The 20,951-nt window shown below is 36.1% G+C and overlaps 1 protein-coding gene across 6 annotated transcripts in view; it reads left to right on the top strand.

The window, feature by feature from the left end:
* Positions 1–20,951, top strand: part of TRPC4 (transient receptor potential cation channel subfamily C member 4) — a 211,684-nt gene that overhangs the window by 142,460 nt on the left and 48,273 nt on the right. For all 6 annotated transcript variants that reach the window (XM_014732012.3, XM_070240250.1, XM_070240251.1 and 3 more), the window contains one exon: positions 16,828–17,164. In XM_014732012.3, the coding sequence (XP_014587498.1) occupies positions 16,828–17,164 (337 nt within the window). The remainder of the gene's footprint in view (positions 1–16,827; positions 17,165–20,951) is intronic.

Here is a 20,951-nt window from a genome sequence, read left to right as displayed (position 1 = left end):
AAATGTAAATAAGCAACTCCTTCTAAAACTAAAACCAGAAGCCAAAAAAAGCAAGTTTTGTGCATTTGTTCATTTATTTTATTCTTCAAACATTGCTTATTAAAACACAGTCACAATCAACATTTGTTTTTACTGATACTGCAAGTCTTATACATAAGCCCGGGATCAATGTTTTATCTCAATGCTTATGTAAACCAGGAGAGTACAAGTCTAATAATCCAGGAACACTCAGAAATCAGTAATTAATTTACAACAGGATTAAAGTATATGTTCCTTTTCCATATCTCATGGTCGTGGTTATTTATTGAGACAGTAATTTTCTTCTTAATTCTTAGGACAGAGTGTTAAAGCCAGTTATATAATGTGCCATATATCTTTGACTTCTTTTAGAAACAAGATCTTATTGTATACATTTCTTTCTTTAGCTTTCAGCCATATGTGTAGACTTGGCCCTTTCTTCCAGGCTACATAGCAGTATTAAAGCCATAAAATAACCTAGGCACAATTTTGAAAGCTGTAGATAGTTTGTCTTTCTACTGTTGTCTTTCATATAGTTATTCATTTACTCTAAAAAGATTTCTCAAGAATCTTCTTTGTACCTGAAACTCTGCAAAGCATTATAGATGCAGAGATAAATAATATCAAGTTGCTATGGGGGTATACAGAGATAAATATGGCAATAAAGTTAATTATAATGTTATGTGTTACAATCGATGCTGATATGTGTATATAGAGAGAAAACCCACCACTGTGAAGGATGTTTCTGGAAAACTTTCTCAGAATGAAAACCAGCCAGGGAAGAAGAAGATGGCATGGTTGGAGAGGCTGAATAAGGAGGAGGCATTGTTGGGACAGGGGACTACTGGGGCTTAGAATGTGTGTACAAAGGGAGGAAAGGTGAATGATGAAAGAAGATATAATTTCTCATTCTTCAGTTGCTTCACATACAAAGTTTTGCCTTCTCTACTTAATTAGCAATTCTACAATGATTATTGATTACCAATAGAATTATTATTAAATATTAAATCTATACTCTTCACAAGGACAAGACTTTCTATATGTTATACTTATTTGACATCTCTTCAATGTGATTGACAGATCTTTATGACATTTTAAATTTCCTTCAAATCTGAGTATTGGGCAGCATCTGGATGCTGATATTTAGTACCAGAAGATATCATTACCTCTTAGGTCATGCGGGAATGTTCCAAATCCTCAACTCAGAAAATATTTTTAGCCTTTAAACATTTGGCTACCTTTTGAGGTCAATACTGCAGTGACGCTGTGAAAAACTACCTCTAAAGAGACTCCACGTCGTTACATCCCCACACTTTTCTGTCTTCACAGTATCCTGGGATGGAAAATTTGGTTTTGGATTTGGCTTCAGTTGGAGGAGGACATTCCTTTCCTGAGCAGACTTGTAACTTGTACAGACATGACAAGATTATTGTGGTAAAAATGAAATAGTGAGAATATGTCAATCCCAAGAAATTATGTCATAAAGCCTCCTCTAGCCCTTTGCTAAATGAGAAATCTGTTTTCAGCCTGCTGAGAAGGTAGCGATTATTTGGATGCCATTTATTTATATGGAGAAAGAAAAAGAAAATTTCTTTGCCACTCTTTGGGGCTTTAGCTTTTTCACTTTCAAGTAAGTGAATAAATGATGACTGGAAATTAGGACTTTAAATCTAAATATTATATGTTTTAGAGACTCTCACTCACTATGCCTGAATTCTGGGAGCAGATATGAAAATATTCCCTATTGTGACTTTTGAATTCCTTTCAGATGAGGGAATGAGGTGTCTACCAAAGTACCCAGAAAATGTATCATGGTCTTACTGAATTTGGTAAAAGAAAATAAGTTCAAACTGTCTTTAGCTTTCAAAAATATTTTAGGTAAAGTAAAATTATCCTGAGAGAAATATAAGTAAATATTTTGACTACATTTCGCATATGTATGATGCACCAAAAATTGTGTTATAAATGTTTGGAGGAGGTTAAATAGTTACGCAGAGTTGGCCACAATATGTCTACATGATATGAAGCAGACAGGTTCTGCTTGCTATCAAGTGAACTTCCTAACACTAGAGAGAATTCAGCAAGAAACTCTTGAGCATTTGTGAACCTTCTCATAACTTTCGTTTATTTCTATTTTAAGTCTAGTCACCAAAGAAAGAGAGGCATTCTGTGTAAATATGATTATCTTTATCACTGCTAAGACTGGAACTCTATTTAAATTTACTATCAAATATGAAGCCTCTTTTATGTTTAAACCAAGAAATCTAATCCCTGTTTTAGGACAGAGAGGGTGCTGGCATTGAAGGTTGAGGACATGAAGACTTCTTGCCCTTCCCCCTCCCAGAGTCAGTATAGGTGAGGAGACTCAGACCCAAGACAGGAGCAATGGGAAGAACCCAGGGTGGAAAGAACCTGGGGAGAACCCAGGTTCCATCAGTTCTTGGACCTAAATCTCTGACATTTACTACCTTTTAACATTTTTCAAATGCAAATGAAAATTGAGGTGAATCCAATTACTGCAATTTTGTATGAATTCTTTTCATCTCATAATCAGATCATTGCCAGTTAAATATAAGCAGTTCTAGAGAGATAGTCTTCGTTCTGCTGCTAGGAAAGTAGATAAGCAATTTTAGGTATCCCAGAGTAGCAGAAGGGTTACAAATTGTCGGATTACTGCCCATAGGATTCCCTGAATTATACTGTGGTGGTCATGGTGGGGGTGGCGGGGGCGGAGGTTGGAATGGATACTAATGCTGGCATAGGAAACTTAATAGAAATTAAACTATTTCTATACACTAGGCTTGTTATAGAATTTGCCTTGGACTTTGGAGTCAGATTATGTATGCATGACTGATGCCTAAACACTCCACTCACATCTTGTGATATTTAAACATAACTACTGAAAATCTTTTAGAGACAATCCATAATTTACAAACAGATTGTATTACAGAAGCTTATAATTTGATGAAGTGAAATATGGGGGTATATTTATCTTTTGGAACAGAGTGATACTGAGTATTGAGAATTCCAGTTCAAAACATACAAATTGCTTTAACCTGTCAATATATGTTGTCTGATATACTTTGATAATAACATCAGAGAACAAAACTTTGAAGCTGTTTCTAAAGTGTTTCAATTTTATACGAGTAGTGAACAATATCTATCCTCTAAGAGATTAAACGTGATAAAAAATATTTGTAATTTATATATATGCATTTTTAACATCATGTTTTCTTGGTATTTTGCACTGGATTTTTCTTGCCAATGTTTGGATATCATGAACAGTTTTATATTCAAGGAAACAGGCTCCTTGAGATTGCTTTATCTCTTTTTTTTCTTTGTTTTTTTTTTTTACATTTTTCATCAGACATGCATATCTCTGGTTGTACAAAAGAGCAAGGTAGAAGAAAGAATACTATTATTATTATCTTCTTTTAAAGCAGTGTTGACAGGATTCAAGACTACTGAAGACTGTGTTTGCCACTTCCAGGTCTTGCCCCTCTTTCATTGATTCTTGTGGAATTGAACTGCATGTCTCTGAAGTGCGTTTCATTGACAACTACTTGAAATACACTGCCTCTCTGCTCCTTGTAAAGATGTATTTTCCAGGAAGAATTTGATTTTCAATAGTTTCTAAACTCTGACATCTAACTTGGACGGAGGCAGCCTTCTCACCCCACACTCAAGCTACACAGTGGATCTCTTAGGAAGCTGCCTGGACTATTTCACATTACAATATGGAGGAGAAAAGCAGCTAATATTGTAATTTCTGAAAATAAACACAACAATATAAGGTACTCTCTTTCCTAGTGCTGAGTTTAATGACTTCACCTAGGCTTTTCTGTGAAAATTACATGAGTGGTAAGTGCCTGATTAAATGGACACATGAGCCTTGAGCTATGTTCAGCAGCTAATTCAGTTGAGTAAACATTCATTGACATCTTAATACCAGGGCACTGGTGCCAGGGATCAAGTGATGAAAAATGTGGTACCCTTTCAAATATCTCACTATAACTCATAATTAATATGCGGTAGAGAAAGGCAATAAGTGCAATCGTGACTGTATGTTTAAGGTACAATATTAGTACAGGGAAAAAGAACAATTGACTCTAGCAGTGACCAAGAGAATTAGAAACTGAGTTGGAGGGCCAATAGGAATTCTGCATGAGAACATGGGAGATGGATAATTCCAGACAGAAGTATCAGCATATGCAAACCTACATAGTAAGAAAGACTCAGATGTGATCGGGGAGGAAAGGCTGGGTCAAGGTAGAGGAGCTAAGGCTGGGGAAATGTGGGTCAGGGTAAAGAAGCTAAGGGCCTTGTAGGCTTTCATAAACCTGGAAGTTCCTGCAGGAGACCGTGAAGTAACAATACAGACTTCTACTGAGAAAGAGACACAGTTACTTTTCTTGCAAGGTCCACCACCTCAGCAGTATGGTGCATAGGCTAGAAGAAGAAGAACTCAGAGGCTAGTAGACTTGGGCAGAAAGTAGACTATTTTCCTAGTTTAAGCCTGAAATAATGACATTTGATATTATGATACTATCTCATGACAATCTGAACTAGGGAATGGTATTGAAATAAAATAGGAAATGAATACAAGAGAAAGTTAAGAGACTGACTTGCAAAGATTGGTAACAGATTGAAGGTAGACCATTCTGAATGTTCTGTGGCACTAGCAAAATAGGGACAACCATTTCTAAACAACTTTATTAAGATAAAATTGACATACAATAAACTGCACCTGTTTAAAGTGAATACTTCGGTAAGTTTTCGTAATATGTGTACACTTGCGAAAATATCACCACAATTAAAATAGTGAACATACCTATCGCCCCCACAGGTTTCCTTATAACCTTTCTCTGCACATCTGTGCCCCTTCTCAGGTAACTGGTGATCTGCTTTCTGTCACTGTAGATTAGTTCCCATTTTCTAGAGTTTATGCAAATAGAATTATGCACCGTGTGCTCTTTTTCCTTCCAGCTTCTTTCATTCAACATAATTATTTTGAGATTCCACCATGTGAATCCATCAATAGTGCTTCCTTTCTTATTACTGAGTAATCTTCTATGGAATGGATATACCACATTTTGTTTATCCATTCACTGGTTGATGGAAATTTGAATTGTTCTTGTTTTTGGCTATTAAAAACAAAGCCACTATGACATTTGTATGCAAGTTATTGTATGGACATATGCTTTCTTTTCTTTTGATAATTCCTGGGATTGGAATGGGTTCACCACGTGGTAGGTGTGTGTATAATTTTGTTTTTAAAAAACTGTGAACTGTTTTCTAAAGTAGTTGACCATTTACATTTTGATGGGCAATGTATGAGAGTTCTAGTTTCTCCAATTCCTACCAACACATATCATGGATAGTGTTTTTTACTTTAGCCATTCTAATAGGTTTGTAGTGTTATTGTGGTTTTAATTTGCATTTCCCTAATGACTAACGATGTTGAGCATCTTTCACCTGCTTATTTAGCAGCAGGATGTCTTTTGATGGTATCTGTTCAAATCTTGGGCCCATTCTTTTAATTTGGGTTGTTTGTTTTTTGTTGTTGTGTTTAGATAGCTGAATTATATGAGGTCAGAGGGAATTAGAGTTAAACAACATAGGTTTTTGATGCCAGGGACTCTCTAGATCTTACCTACTTAGGCCATGACTGGATAGAGAGGAGTTCATGTCTCATTGGGGGGATGGTGTATCAGTAAGCAATATAATGTATACAGTTGGATAAGCAGTGTTATAGTCCAAAATAATGAATTGTGAGCTATTTGAGTTTATGTATCTGTGTGACTATCCAGTGGTAATTTTCCAATAGAAAAAAATATGCCAATAATTGAATAATTGGAAGATGATAAAATCAGGCAAAACTATAGGTAGTCAAAGTCTTTCTTATGTTGGAGATTCTTATTACACACTCCCATCTCAGATGTCCTTCTCTCAGATCTTCAGTATCCATAGATTTCCCCTGCATCCTTGGGGCTCTTCAGCAAGGGTATAGCACTGCACTGGATCAAGATTTCATGCCTCTAATTTTTCCAGCCACCAAAGCTGTATTTTTTTAATCCCATTTTGTGAAAGCTCTGTCTCAACCAGGTGACAACTGTGTATGTGCTTCACGAACTTGCTTACCTAAACAATGTAACATGTTATGCGACTTAAATACACACATCTCCAGAAAGTCCTTAGGAAGAAGGTTTAACTACAGCAGCAGAATGATATGGGAGATGGCTTTATTTATATGACTTTTTTTCAGATAATCTTAAACTTGCATCACATGGATAGCTGACTCGCTATCTGTAGAGGCCCCTCATTTTGTAATTTTATTGATAATTCTCTCTTCTTTATTTCTTCTTACTCATTACCATTTATCATAAATCCTTGTGAGAAAGTAAGGAACTAGGAAAATAGAATGGAGTGAGGAGAGGGAGGAAAATGGAACATGAAGTGAAAGACAGAGATCCAAGACCACAATCCACCACTGCAATATTTCTTCAATTCATCCAGAACATTGGTTGCTAATATATATGGGCTAACAATCATATCTAAAAAGATAATGTTTACAACACAGAGTTATCTGGGTTTTTAAAAATTATTTATGGACTTGAAATATATTGTAGCATTCAAAATAGAAAATTTTATGTAAATTATAGAACCAAAAGCCATACACTAAGCAACTACCAGAAAATGAGTAATTATGAAGGTATGGTTTGAATTATGTCCCCCCAAAAGATATACTGAAGTCCTAAACCCCAGTACCTCAAAAATTGAACTTATTTGGAAAAAGGGCCACTGTAGATGAAATTAGTTAAGTTTAGTTCATATTGGAGTAAAATAGGCCCTTAATCCAATGTGACCAGTGTCCTTATGAGGAAAGAGGAGATGATGTAAGTGAGGCACACAGGGAGAATTCCATGTGTGTGACAACAGAGAGAGAGTCAGAATATGCAGCTATAAACCAAAGAATGCCAAGGATTGACAGCCACTACCAGAAGGCAGGACAAAACAAGGAAGGATTCCACCCAGAGTCTGAGACAGAGCATGGCCTGTCAACACCTTGAATTTGGACTTCAAGTCTCCAGAACTGTGGGATAATACATTTTTGTTAATTTAAGTCACCATGTTTGCAGCACTCTGTCATGGTAGCCTTAGGAAACTAACACAATGAGCAAGTATGTTTTAAGAAAACCTCAGAGATCATATGGAAATATAGTTTATATACAAAAACTTTCAATGTTCAGAAGGATAGCAGTATCTTGGTTTAAAACAATAATCAGTGAAGTTCTTAGCTGCACTATGAGGTCCAGGTTGAGTTCCTTTGACAAATTCCTGTTGAGGGTTGCAGGTCCACAATTTCAGTAACTAATATCCTCATGAACAATAGTTTATTCCTTATTTCGGGTCATTCTTCACACATGCCTTACAATCTGTCTTTACACATTGGGTTATGCATTAACTCAGGGAGCTATCATAAGGTTACACAGACCAGGACATGAACAAGCAACACCTGTACTCATGGCAAGTGGCAATCCTGAAAAACACAATGAAGGAGAGGACATGATACATCCTTTGTTGCTTTTGCTTTTGTTTTTGTTTTTTGGTGAGGAATATTGGCCCTGAGCTAACATCTGTTGCCAATCTTTCTCTTTTTGCTTGAAGAAGATTGGCCCTGAGCTAACATCCATGCCATTCTTCCTCTATTTTGTATATGGGACACTGCCACAGCATGGCATGATGAGCAATGTGTCGGTCCAAGCCTGGGATCCATTGCAAACCCTGTGCCATGGAAGTGGAGCACATGAACTTTAACCACTACACCACCAGGCTGGCCCCAACATCTCTCGTTTTTAAGGACATAACTTAGGTTGTTTTTTTAAAAAAAAAAAAAAGAAAGAAAAAGAAAAAAGGAAGCTCATTTTTTAATGATCCTTATGAGAAATTGAGGACCTAGGTTAGAGCTAGGGCAGTGGGGCTGGAGAAAAGGGTCAGCATGAGAGGAACTGCAGACAAACAGGCATGGGTAACAAGTAGATGAGTGAGGGAGGGATAAAGAATGCAAAGTGACACCAAAGAATAATTCCCTTTCAACAGACTCTTTACTCTTTATTCTTCTCGGATGTCACAGACTGGCAGAGTTATGTGAAACTGCTTTCTCCTTTTGGCTCTTTTATGTGTTGTTGATGTTCTGCTCTCCCCTCTGTTGCCGTGCAAGTTAGAGCAGACAGCACGAGCTGCAGGAGCAGCCACTGTGTGGGCTCTGCTTGTTCCAAAACACATGACTTTTCTCTCTCCATCTTAAACTAGTTAATTTCACTCCAACCTCAATAAACAGATAATTAACAACTGAGTGTTATTTTTTAGCCCAGAAAATCTGTTAGCCAAGATAGTCTCAGGAACTGTTGTCAGGGAGGCATAAAAGAGTTGGTGGAAGGAAAAGAGATTAGAAAGGATGAAAGGAAATGATCTTATTCTTGACCCTGAGACTAGAGTTAAAAACTTATCAGTTTATAGGATCTAACACATTTGAAACAAATGTGACCTTCACTTAAATTATTTATGTGTATAAATTGGCAGGGTAGAGGGGAGAGTCTTTTCTGTGATATCAACTGTTGATTCTGAAAAAAAGGTATAAAGAAGACCCTATTTTACAGAGTTTTGTACAATTTAATTTTCTCGGAAAGAGCTGGTCTTGATGTTATGTGAAAAGGGTAGGGAAGAGAAAAGGAGAGTGACTATATTCTTTCATCTCATGGGAACAACTAGTATTCATTCCCATTGTGTCTCTCTTTTCCTTTCTAGGTTCGTGTCCTAGTGGAAGAAAGTAAAGCAAGAGTTTATTCCTCAGAAGGAGTCTCTCCAGGAGACTCTGAGTTAAGAGTGGACACCCTTTCTGAACATGCCACTTCTCTGTGCAGAAATTGTTGGTGGCTTATAGAAACACTGGGGAACCAGCCCGTTCAGAGCTGGCTAGAATCAGGACCAAACTTTCCTCCATTTTCCATCTACCATTCTCTTATTCAACTACATGATTCAACCAATAAATGGTGGTTCCTTCAAAACTATAATTTTCTGTCTCCACTTCTCCACTTTTAAGAAAGCACTTAGGTAGCCACCTAGAAATGACTGGCATTTTTTTCATCTATTTTCCATAATAGTGTAAAACAGTTCTTCATATCCACCCTGAAGAGGATTATTGGGGAATAGATGTAGAATTTATACCAACAGCTGCCCTTTGTGATTTTCAGAGAACTAACAATATCTGTTGACTCTACCTTTCCACTACCTATATTGGATTTTGTTTGTTTGCCAAGTTCAATAGTTTAATGCATTCGATGTTGAGTTTATCACCTCCCACCTTATTTCCTTTGCCTCTGCATTTGCAACTTCCCATTACTGCCCACTCATCATCCCAGCTCAGTTGCCAAACCAATTTTGAATTTAGGCCCAGAAATTATTTAAGAAGTTTAATTCTGCCCCCGCCTCACCAACACTATCAGATGGAGTTTAGTTATCATTTTCTCTTCTGGATGTGTAGACATCAGAAGTGGAGCCCTAGTGATATGCTTGGAGCTATTCCTTGAATCTCAATCTGTAGCTCTGAATTTGACATGCATATCCAAGGAAAATAATGAGAGGTTTTCTGACTGGAGAGAAGATTCTTTGAAAAAGATGGAGCCAGGGCATTTGTTGGCCAAGATAGTTTGCAGCGGACAGAATCTAAAGTTTATCAACTAGTCTTCTTGACTAATCTGAAGCTTTTTAGCCAGCATCTTCTCAGAAATGATTAAATCTTTGTTAATTTTTTATTTTTTAATGAGGCTGACAAAAACTCAATCAACTAGTTATTTTATTGGTATTTTCTTATGCTTGAATTATTATTATTATTTTCTGAATGTAAGTTCCTTGTAGAAATCTTTTAAAACTAATCCCCCATTTTGTGACATTATGTTAATTAAAATTAGGTATACAATATGTAAATATATATAAATAAGTATAACTACAACACTCTGTGATATGCTGAAAGTGAATAATATATTTTGTGTATAAACATAAGTGATTGTATATGTATATGGATGTGTGTGTATACACATATCCTTGTGTATGCAAATATATATGTGTATATGTGCAGTAATGATAATATCTGGCATTTATTGAACATATACTATGATCAAGGGACTGCTGTATTTTTTGTGTATTAATTCATTTAATTTTACAAAGACCTTATGAAATAAGTGTTTCTATTATCCCCATTTCATAGACCAGGAGAAAGGCACACTGAGAGTTTAATAATTTTTAACATTCATGCAATCAGGAAGCAGCAGATACAGGATCTAAATTCTAGTGGGCTGTTTCCAAGGCTGTAGCCTCTTAAGCCCGATAATATCTAAATACTTGAGGGCAATATGATTTGCCATTTTACTTTAGGGTTATGATGAGGGCAGATGGTGATACATAGGATAATTATCTGTCACAAACTAGGTATGAGAATTTTATTCTCCTTCTTTGGTCCAGGTTCTTTATCATCTATTCATGTCTGTCATGTCCACTGTGTCCCAGTCTGTTTCATGCTGGTCTGGGTCCCTTCCTGGCATTCATGCTTATCTAGTGAATTGATCAGCTCTCGTCCTCTGACTGCCATTGCCCCATGTTCAGATTTTCCATCTGCACTAGAGGTCAGTGACTTGGTGGGGATTACTCTTGATATTTTCGTGTTTATTCTTGTAATTAGATATTACACTGATCTGTACCATAGAACATTCGCTAGATGTGTGACTTCTTTGTAACTCCCTTCAAAAGCATCTTTACTTACAGAAATTTGCCTTTTCATGACCTCAATAAGAGGAATGACCTTAAATGAGTAAAGCGAAAAATAGGAAAAAATTTAGAAAAACTGGAAGACTATCCTACATTGCTCAAAAGTCTTTTTCTCTAAGGCAGTGGTTCTTAAAAGTTGGTCCCTGGACCAGCAACATCGGCGTCACCTGGGAACTTGGTACAAATACAAAGTTTAGGGCCCTACCTTGGGCCTACTGAATCAGAAATGCTGGGGGTATGTGCTGGCCCAGTGGCACAGTGGTTAAGTTCACACATTCGACTTCAGCAGCCCGGGGTTGGCAGGTTTGGATCCCATGTGTGGACGTAGCACTGCTTGGCAAGCCATGCTGTGATAGGCATCCCACGTATAAAGTCAAGGAAGATGGGCACAGCTGTTAGCTCAGGGCCACTCTTCCTCACCAAGAAGAGGAGGATTGGCAGCAGATGTTAGCTTAGAGCTAATGTTCCTCATAAAAAAAAAACGCTGGGGGCGAAGTTCAGGAACATGAGTTTTAACAAGCTTCCAGGTGATCCTGTTGCTTACTCAACTCTGAGAACCACCACTTTGTGGCTAGTCCCTATCATCCAAGTTCTCGAACCATCCACAGCTGGGTTTAGCTTAAAACAAACTCCTGTATACCTGCTCTTACATATGCGTGTGTACACACACACACACACACACTCCCAGGATTTATAGACATTACAATGTGTATTTACATCGGATTAAAACTACACTTTAGGTGTTTATCAGATAAAATGGAGCTAAAGATAACTTCATTAGATATCAAATCCTTTAAAGCAGTGTTTATCAAATTTTACCATTCATAGAAATCACACTGTTAAATGCAGATCCTTGTTGAGCAGGTCTGAAGTGGGACCTGAGAATCTGCATTGCTTACAAGCTCCCAATTGATGTCAGTGTTACTGGCTTCAGCTCACACTTTGAGCAGCAAGGACTTAGACACAAGCATTGCCTCAAAAAACATTTTCATTTATATCCCAAAATATGGCTGCAATTGCTCTTTACACCCTATCTATAGTGTATACACCATTGATTGTAACCCTTCACGAAGGGTAGCTCATCTGAACCTATTTAACTCCATTCTCAAGTTTTTAACATGATATTCTATAAATCTAAATTAAAACACATTCACCTATCAAGTTGTACCTGTTATTTCAGGCTTAACTAACAAATTCCGCTTCCTTTCTTCAATTTCCTCTGATTATTTCATATTGAGCATAATCTCTCCTATACTCTTTACCCCTTTTATAACAAGTCTTAATGCACTGTATTAAGTTACCCAGTCATATGATCAGTCCCCAACATATTTTGAGTTCCCAGAAGACAGATTTATCTGATTCTTACAGATCTTGGTCCTCTCCCCACTTATCTAGCCAATGCCTAATTCATGGATGATGCAGAATGCTATTGGCTTAATTAAATTAGGGAGGACCTGGTGAAAATGATGCTTTGATTAGTGAAGTAGGAGGGTCTGGTTAGTTGTGTAGTATAACTGTGCTCAGGGAGACTAGAAGAATTGTTTTACTTAGGAACACAAGCAGAGCTATCTCTAGGAAATAAGAGGAGACCCAGACAATTAAAGGGCATTGGCAGCTATGAAGGAAGTTAGGGCTGAAGTAGAAGAAAGGTTTTCTCAGCTATGGACGAAAAAATTCCCTGAAGCCCTTCTGCCTAAAATAATCCTTAAACCTCACTATTAACATTACAAAATGAATTGTTGAAAAACACACCTGGGCAGAGGAAATAAAACCCCAAAGGATATATATTATTTTTGAGTTGCTAAAGAATAAATAGTAAGACCAAGAGGAAATTGACATGTATATGAATCTGTGGTCCTTTTTAAGCAAAAGAATCAGGTTGCCCTTATGTAAATCACTATAAAACATTCAATCCAAAAGTTTCAACACTCTTTATAAGCATCCAGCAGTCAATTGAGACTCACATGTAACTATCTGACTTAGTCAAGATGCATAAACTAGCCAGGTTGGTTGTTACCAGAATCTAGATTTTGCTCTTATAGAGAATAAGGCTCCAGTCTGAACTTCAGATACACATTTTTAAACTAGAAAAATATGTTGGAAAACTGAAAGGTGAAGAAAGGACAAATGCCAAATAAATCTGATCCATAGTTATTTTAATTATTAGGGCTCCATTAATTTTTGAATCCTCTTCTCCTTACTTTGTCCATATCCAATTAATATTTTAATTCTTCCCTACGTAGTAGTGAGGTTTCTTGTTTGGTTTTGGGTTTTTTTGGTGTTTTGTTTGTTGCTTTTACTTTTCAGCTTTATTCTCATTCTCCTCAACATTTTTTTCTTGGTTTCCTTAATGGTTTTGAGTGTTTTAGTATTTTGAGTAATTATTTTTAAATGGTTAATACTGGATCTCACTTTATTTGTAAAAATGAGATTTGATTCAACAATCTTCACAGTTTCTTCAGTGTTTGGAATTCATGACTCAATGATTTTATAAATAACCATGAGATCAGGCTTTTGAAATGTTTTTAAAGGTTATTGAAAAGTGGGATAGGAAGTTTTTCTTTTTTTACAGAGTATCTTTCATAAATGCATGGCACAAATGTGAATTTGAATGTTTATAATGTTTTAATGTGAATTTTAATGTGACAGCAAGAGTTGTGCTGGAATTGGCCAACGACTGTAGGATGAGACGGGCCTGTCATACAGTGTGCCTGAAAAGAAACCCCACTTCCGCCAGTGCTGGAATGGTGTGGAAGATGGTAGTTCCTGTGACTCAGTGTGCAGTAGAAAAATGCAGCAGAGAAGGCAGGATCTGTGCTCCCAACATGCTGCAGGCAATGTGATGGCCTTTCTGGAGAGGGCTTTGCTGGGATGGACCAGTGGCAGGCGTCAGAAAGACAGGTTGGCCCCGCTCTGAGGGTGTCCTTCAGAGGGGGTTTGAGTTAAGCTGAGTGTTCCTCTAAATAAACTGAGTAAACCAAGAGACAGAGAGTCGAGCAGGCAGGGGGAGGGGAAAAAGAGAGAAAGAAAGGCAGGAAGGAGGGAACAAAGAGGGAACAAAGTACAAAGAAGGAATCATGTAGGAAAATAATCAACTAAAGGAAGGAGGGGACACAGAGATCATTGAAATGTTTTAATGTACTTTAGCAATTAAAGACTCTGAAAAGTCCTGTAATATAAAAGTTTAATTCTTTTACTCCTTAATTTGGTAACTAATTTAACCAAAAAAATCAATTTTTCATGGAAAATCTGTTAATTTATGAGATAATGGGATACAATCTGGGGAAAGCTGCTGCAGACATGTAGCCAACAGGTGTAGTAGAAAGAGGGTATAAAACCATTGTGAGAATAGTTATATTTGCAGTGATTCTTAGGAATAGTCTTTGGGCTATTTCAATCCTATGATTAGAATAAATTTGTAGGCAAATACTATCCAAATTTTTGGAAAATACACACACTCATTCTTGCTCTTCATATATAGTCCTGTCTCTATTCTTTGTTTCTGCATAAACCTCACTGTCTGTGTTTAATAAAAAATTGTGTACAGTGTTGGTTTACTAAGCATAGATGTATGCTTTCCAATAATTAAAGAAAAAAGTCTTTTAAGGAAAAGCATTAGTAAAAATTAAGGCTAACCTAGTGCTTGGCAATGGCAAGGATTAAATGATTTTCTTCTTCTAGGTAATTTAACACAGTCTATGTGTGTGTATTAGGCAACAGGAATATTTATCTAGGCAAACTAAAGTGCTCCCAATAAAGTTATTTGCTCTGGAGTATCCCATGCCCGAATGAGATTTTGGCCAGGAAGGGCAGAGTTTGTTCGTCCTAGAATTTACCCAGACCATGTTGAACAAAGTACATACTTTTCTTTTACCTTTTCTGCGTGTATAAACTGTGTTATTCATACTTCATCCCTTCTAGTGTTTCTTCAATTTGCGAGGATTAGTGAAATTGTAGCAAATGCTTGTTTTATCTTGCATTTTTTGTAGGTTTCTTTAACTCCCTTGTATTAAGACCGTTCAATTGTGCTAAATTCTAATCCTATGAAGAATATTTTGTATGAAAAATAGAAAGAAGATGGTAGCCTATGCTTTGTTTATAAAATGCTGATGGGAAGGATTGTGTGTGTGTGGAGGGGGGACCAACTCTTAAAGAGAAGAGGGCTTGTTAATGACCTGTATCACTCTTGACAGTACTCTGCAGATGTATCAGCAAGAACTCTATTTTGACTTTCAGATACCTGCTTTTGACCAGAATAATAGGCAAGGATTGTGTTAAGAAAGGCTATTCTTTGAATTATAAAATTTAGCTTTACTAATTACAGAGCTTGAAACTTACTTAAATAAATTACTTACAAAGTAATGAAGAGAGCCTCATCATCCCAGTCTTGATAAACGCAGTTTTATTTTGTTGTAGATGCCTTTACTTAACCCATTATTGTAAACTTAATTTATTACATATTTCTTTGCCCATTATGTCCTTTGATGAGGGGGATATCCAAGACAAGGTGAAGAGAAACAGCTGCATGAGAAAACATTCTATGCCCAGTCCACGTGGTTGCACACCTCAACTAACCTCAACTACTGAAGTGCTCTTCTAGTAAATCACCTGTCGCTCCTTTAACTCTCAAACAGCTTTTGGTTTGTGATAATTGAGGCCCTTTCTGTATACCCAGAGATTGTTTTCTTGCTTACCCTCAAAAAAGAGTAATGGCAAAGTCTTGCCTAAAGGAGATCCATACGGGCTAAGACTGAAGAAGCAAATGGGAAATACTGAGCAGGAGGGAGTCCTATGAATGGGCCAAGTATCCAGTTTGCTTGCAGGGTAGGCCTATTTTTGGTGCCAACAGAACTTTCCCAAGTCCCTTATAAGGGACTAAATCTTCTACTACAGTCAAAGCAGCTCATGGGGCATCCCATAAACAAACCATATACTTTCTCATCAGTGTATGATCTCTCTCTCCCACCATACCTTGTTATGAATTGCCTTCCCTTCTCCGCTCGGCTTTTACAAATCTGCCTATTCATATCTCAGACACACTGGGAAGCATTCTCGGACCATTCCATCTGGAAGAGAAAACTTCCTCTGAATTTATATAACACTTAGCTGTCGGTCCCAATGAGAAAGGTAGTGTGCAGAAAAAGAAAAATAAGATACCATACCAGATAGTCCAAAATTTTATCATTTACTAGTCCAAAACTATATAATTTACTAATGAATAAATTTACTGACTTCTTATAATTCCTTCTATCCTCATCCTTAAAATAGAGTAAGGTCTACACTACATCTCAAACTTGTTAGCAGAATAAAATGATGTCATGTTTGTGAAAAGTTTTGTATATGGTAATTGATTATGCTTAGGTAAGGTATTTGTATTATTTCCACCAAATTTAGCTATGATTATTTACATTTTGGTAATCCTAATATGTTTCCATGTATGTTTTTCTTATTGCCTCAACCCAATTAAAAGTATATTTACTTTTTCTGATGATGAAACTAGTGTTTATTATAGAAAATGTTAAAAGTATACTCAAGGATATAAATGAAAAACAAGTATTATGTCGTAACCAGAAAATAACCACTAAACCAAGAAATAACCATTTAAAATTTTTTATTTTATGCCATGCATATATCACAATTCTTATATATGTACATATATGCATTTATCTTTGTACACAGCTTTGTTCACTTATCAGTATTTCCCATGAATATTCTTATTCCTCAGCTCTATTTTTGCTTCCTCAAGCTCAACCATAGTATTTTGAATTCTGTCATGTCTGGCTAAACACAAAGCACTATGCCTTGGGTATAAAATATCCAATAAATGGGCTTTGTTCACAGAACGAATTAAAATGCTTTATGATTGTCTAAATATAAAATTATTTAAAACAGAACTGACTCTAAAGATAACTGTGTGTTTTTCTTGATGAACTGACACCATTACATGTGACACTGACTCTTCCTTTTCCTTTCCTTTCCATTCAGTTTGTTGCCCAGCCCAATTGCCAACAGCTGCTTGCATCTCGGTGGTACGATGAGTTCCCAGGCTGGAGGAGAAGACATTGGGCAGTGAAGATGGTGACATGTTTCATAATAGGACTTCTTTTTCCTGTCTTCTCTGTGTGCTACCTTATAGCTCCTAAAAGCCCACTTGGACTGTTCATCAGAAAGCCATTTATCAAGTTCATCTGCCATACAGCATCCTATTTGACTTTTTTGTTCCTGCTGCTGCTTGCCTCTCAGCACATCGACAGGTCAGACTTGAACAGGCAAGGTCCACCACCAACCATCGTCGAGTGGATGATATTACCGTGGGTCCTGGGTAAATGTGTTACTATAGAAAATATAATAAAAACGTGTTACTGCCATGGAATTTTGTTGCTCAGGAAAGAATATTCATTAAAGTTTGAGACATAGGAATGTTGAAAACAGGTGCTGACCATTGTAGCTCCAAGGCCTAATCCTTAAAGCTAAATAAATCGCTACGAGCTGTAGTGGACCTGCTCTCAAATGCAGCCTATGAAGTGTAAACTTAAGTTTTAGCATTCCAGATTTTAATGACTTCATATCCCATGAATGATTTTCTGGGTTTTTCATTTGTATGTTTGCCTTTTTAAGCCTTTCGATATGTCTCATTGGTCATATATAAGCAATCATTCTAGTTTTCTTAATTGATATGCCTTCTAAAAGACAAGTAGAAATCCTCCTGCAGAATTAGTGGTTCTGTACATAAAGTAACTGTAACTATTTTTTTAAATCAATCCGTTTAAGTTTATCTGTGAAATTACATATTAAATCAAAATGATAGGAAATTAAACAATAGGACATTCTCCAATCTCTGTTCTTTTCATAGAAAAGAAAGTTTAAATCTGCAGAAAATCATAGTAAAGTAGAAAACCTTAAAGCAGCTGGGAAAAATCTTTTCTTTTCCTCTTGTTGTTTTAACCGTAGTTAAAACTTACACTTTAATTATTCTTTCCTCTATCCTACTGTGGTTTGCTGAGAAATCACATTTTCTCAACTTAGCTCATCATTTTAAACCTCTCTGGTACCACAACCATCTCATGATTTACTAATTAGAAAACATGTGACAAGTTTCATGATCCACAATCTTAGAAGATCAGTTTAGGTTAACTGTCAAAACTACTGGAGAGACTGTAAAGTGAGAAAAAGGCAGAAAGAAAAAAAGGATGATATCTGAATCTGAGACAGATACATTTTCCAATTTTAAGGATTATAAATACTCTAAGTAGTGACAATAAGAAAAGTTCACAGGAACAGGATTTGATATGTTTTTCGAATGTTACTAAAAAAACACTTTCTCAAGTGAGCTTTAAAAGAGTACATTCTTATTTACCTGAAGGGCATAAAATATGATCTTGCTTAAATTAGAAGGAAAGTTTAGATAATCTGTGTCTCTTTGAATAAAATAATTATGACATTGCAGTTGATATTAAATATAAAATTACCCTCCCTGTCTCCATTTAAATTAAATAGCTCACATTAAGCATATGTTCTTTATGGAGTTTTCTTCACACAAAAATTCTTGAGAACAATTCTTAAAGAAGCATTTAGGAGTTTAAATTTCCCATTGTGGATAACTTATATTGAATGCCTAAAACTCCTGATGTCCCAAATGGAAAATAGAATATTTCCTTTTGAAAAATGTGTAGATATAATGCAGCATAAGCAGATATAGTATTTCTAGTCTTTCCTTTATGCAATCAATGAAAATATGTGGAGTACTCTCTATGAAGCTTAAATTTTACTGGAAGAAACAGATAATAATAAGATATGTGAAATAATTTCAGAAAATGGTAAATAATATTAAAATATAGACGCTCCAAACTTTGAATAACTTGTACAATTAAAACAGTCTTTGGCTGCCTCCTAAATGCAAAACTTGTAACAATTTTCCATGAAAGTCGACGAGAAGAAAACATATCCAAACCACAGCTGAATGGTTAAATAAGGTATAAATTTAATTGTGAAAATTACAATTCCAGCCAAGACAAATATTTGCTAAAGGCAACATTTTTTTTAAGATACTCTGACTGCAGGGAGTTCATTTATCTGGGAGTTTTTAGGATGAAAAGAGATTTTCTGGAATCAAAAGAAAATACATATGAATGATCATCTTGCTTAAATAACAGGGCATGAGAAAAAGAATTTTCAAATGTTTCAAATCAAATAGATCTGCCAAAACAGTTATATTGTTCATCCAGCCTGCGGAATTCTGAGTGCCTCATATCTAGGACTCAGTTCTAAGTGCTTTGCTAGATCCGTGATTATAAGAGATATTCTCTGTGATGCTGGGCTCTTGTGGAAAAGCACTGATTTCAATACAAGCCCAGGTTCTACCACTAAGAGACTATTAACTTACATGTGGTCACAACCTTTCAGTTTTTTCAATGTCTTCATCAAAAAAATGAAAGATTTAGAGTAATGGCTTCTTAAGTCCCACTGAGTCCTATTATCCTGTGCTGGGGAGCTATCATTATTAGGGTAGAGAAAATTGGTCTCTTTTTTTTGGGTAGGGGAAGCGACGGGTGGTGGAAGAGGGCTAAAACCAACAGGTTAGAAATGCTTTAACCTTTTACCAAAAGTGTGCTATTGACAAAAAGGCATAGTCCGATTTGATGGTTAAATTAATGAGCCTTCTATATTGTCTCACTCAGTCCTGCTGCCTGGTAAAGTAAATGGCCATACATTTCATGGCCCCTCCATTATGAGGTTCTAGATTTATAATAAGACTGAATGACTTACGGAGAAAGGTGTGGCTTATAAATGTGTCTCTCATCATGTTAGTTTTCCCAATCACATATTGACGCTCTATGCATGGGTTTTTCTCAAGTCTTCTTGAACTGATTTAGATTTTCAACCCACGTCACCTCTGTGAGCTACTTGCTGGATAAAGAAATACTTTTTTACTTGTGATAAATTTACTTTCCTTCCAGTTTAAGGGGATGTTTCCCAGACCTGTGATACCATAACTTATGAGAAATGATTACTTTTATGTCACCCATTTTGTTTATCCTGACAAAAAGACTTTTGCTTTATTTGTTTTATATATTTATATCATAAAGTTTCACTTTTTCTGAGTAGAAAAGTTTTCTAACTTTAAAGCCTGTCCTCTCAAATCAATCCCTTTATCTCAAGAAGTGTAGTTTTGCCTGGGAATTTCTGTTATTTTGTATATTTTGCTGTGTTTCAACAATAAGAACTTATTCGGCATTACTGACCCTTTATATCCTGTGATTTAGTACAATGGCAGAATAATGTTTCTATATTATTTGCAGTATCTTTCCTGCTGAAATTCAACATCTTGTTAACTATTTAAATGGATGTCTGTTGAGCTTACAACTTTAGAAAACAATCTACAATGGCTCTTATTTCCTTCCACTGTGGTGTCATTGATAAGATGTAACTCATCATCCCACGAAGCTTTTTGAATTATTTTTCCTTCAGATTTTCTTGTATTGAAGGTTATCGACCCTTCTTTTCTCCCATCAAACAGTCTTAAGAGATCTCCTGGCAGAAGTTTCCTATCAGGATGAACTTTAGCATATAAGCAAAGAAATCTAAAAACCTCCTGCGAGGATCAAACGTGATTTTAGTCATCTTGAGATATAGTTCAAATCGACAGAGATAACTAATCACAGATAATTCAGTTAGAACACTCTCAATAGATAGGTAGATTCTAGACAGATAGATACCAGTAGACTTCTCTGACTATCAAATTACCCATTGAAACTAGAGTAAAAAATAAAACAATAGTTCTATCAAGCATGCATATGGGCCTGATAACAGAGCTATACTTTTCAAGTGTCTAGGGAGAAAGTGTCATTGGAAAAACTGATGGATTAAAAGGAGCCTGGGTCATATTAGAGATCTGGTCACTTCTATGTTCTGCTGTGCCAGGACCTGAGGCTCTTAACTTACTCAAGGCTTGATTTTTAACATATAATGCTAGGGATATGAAATGAATAGAATATTCATCTGTGAAATTCCTATTTACATAAAATTTACATGCAAACTAAATATAGCACGTTATGTGTATAATGTATATTATGAAAATTCATCCAAATTATAACAGGAGTTTTATCTCA

The sequence above is a fragment of the Equus caballus genome, chromosome 17, assembly GCF_041296265.1.
Source record: "Equus caballus isolate H_3958 breed thoroughbred chromosome 17, TB-T2T, whole genome shotgun sequence".
NCBI classification, from domain to species: Eukaryota; Metazoa; Chordata; class Mammalia; order Perissodactyla; family Equidae; genus Equus; species Equus caballus.
This window is presented reverse-complemented; position numbering and strand designations above follow the sequence as displayed.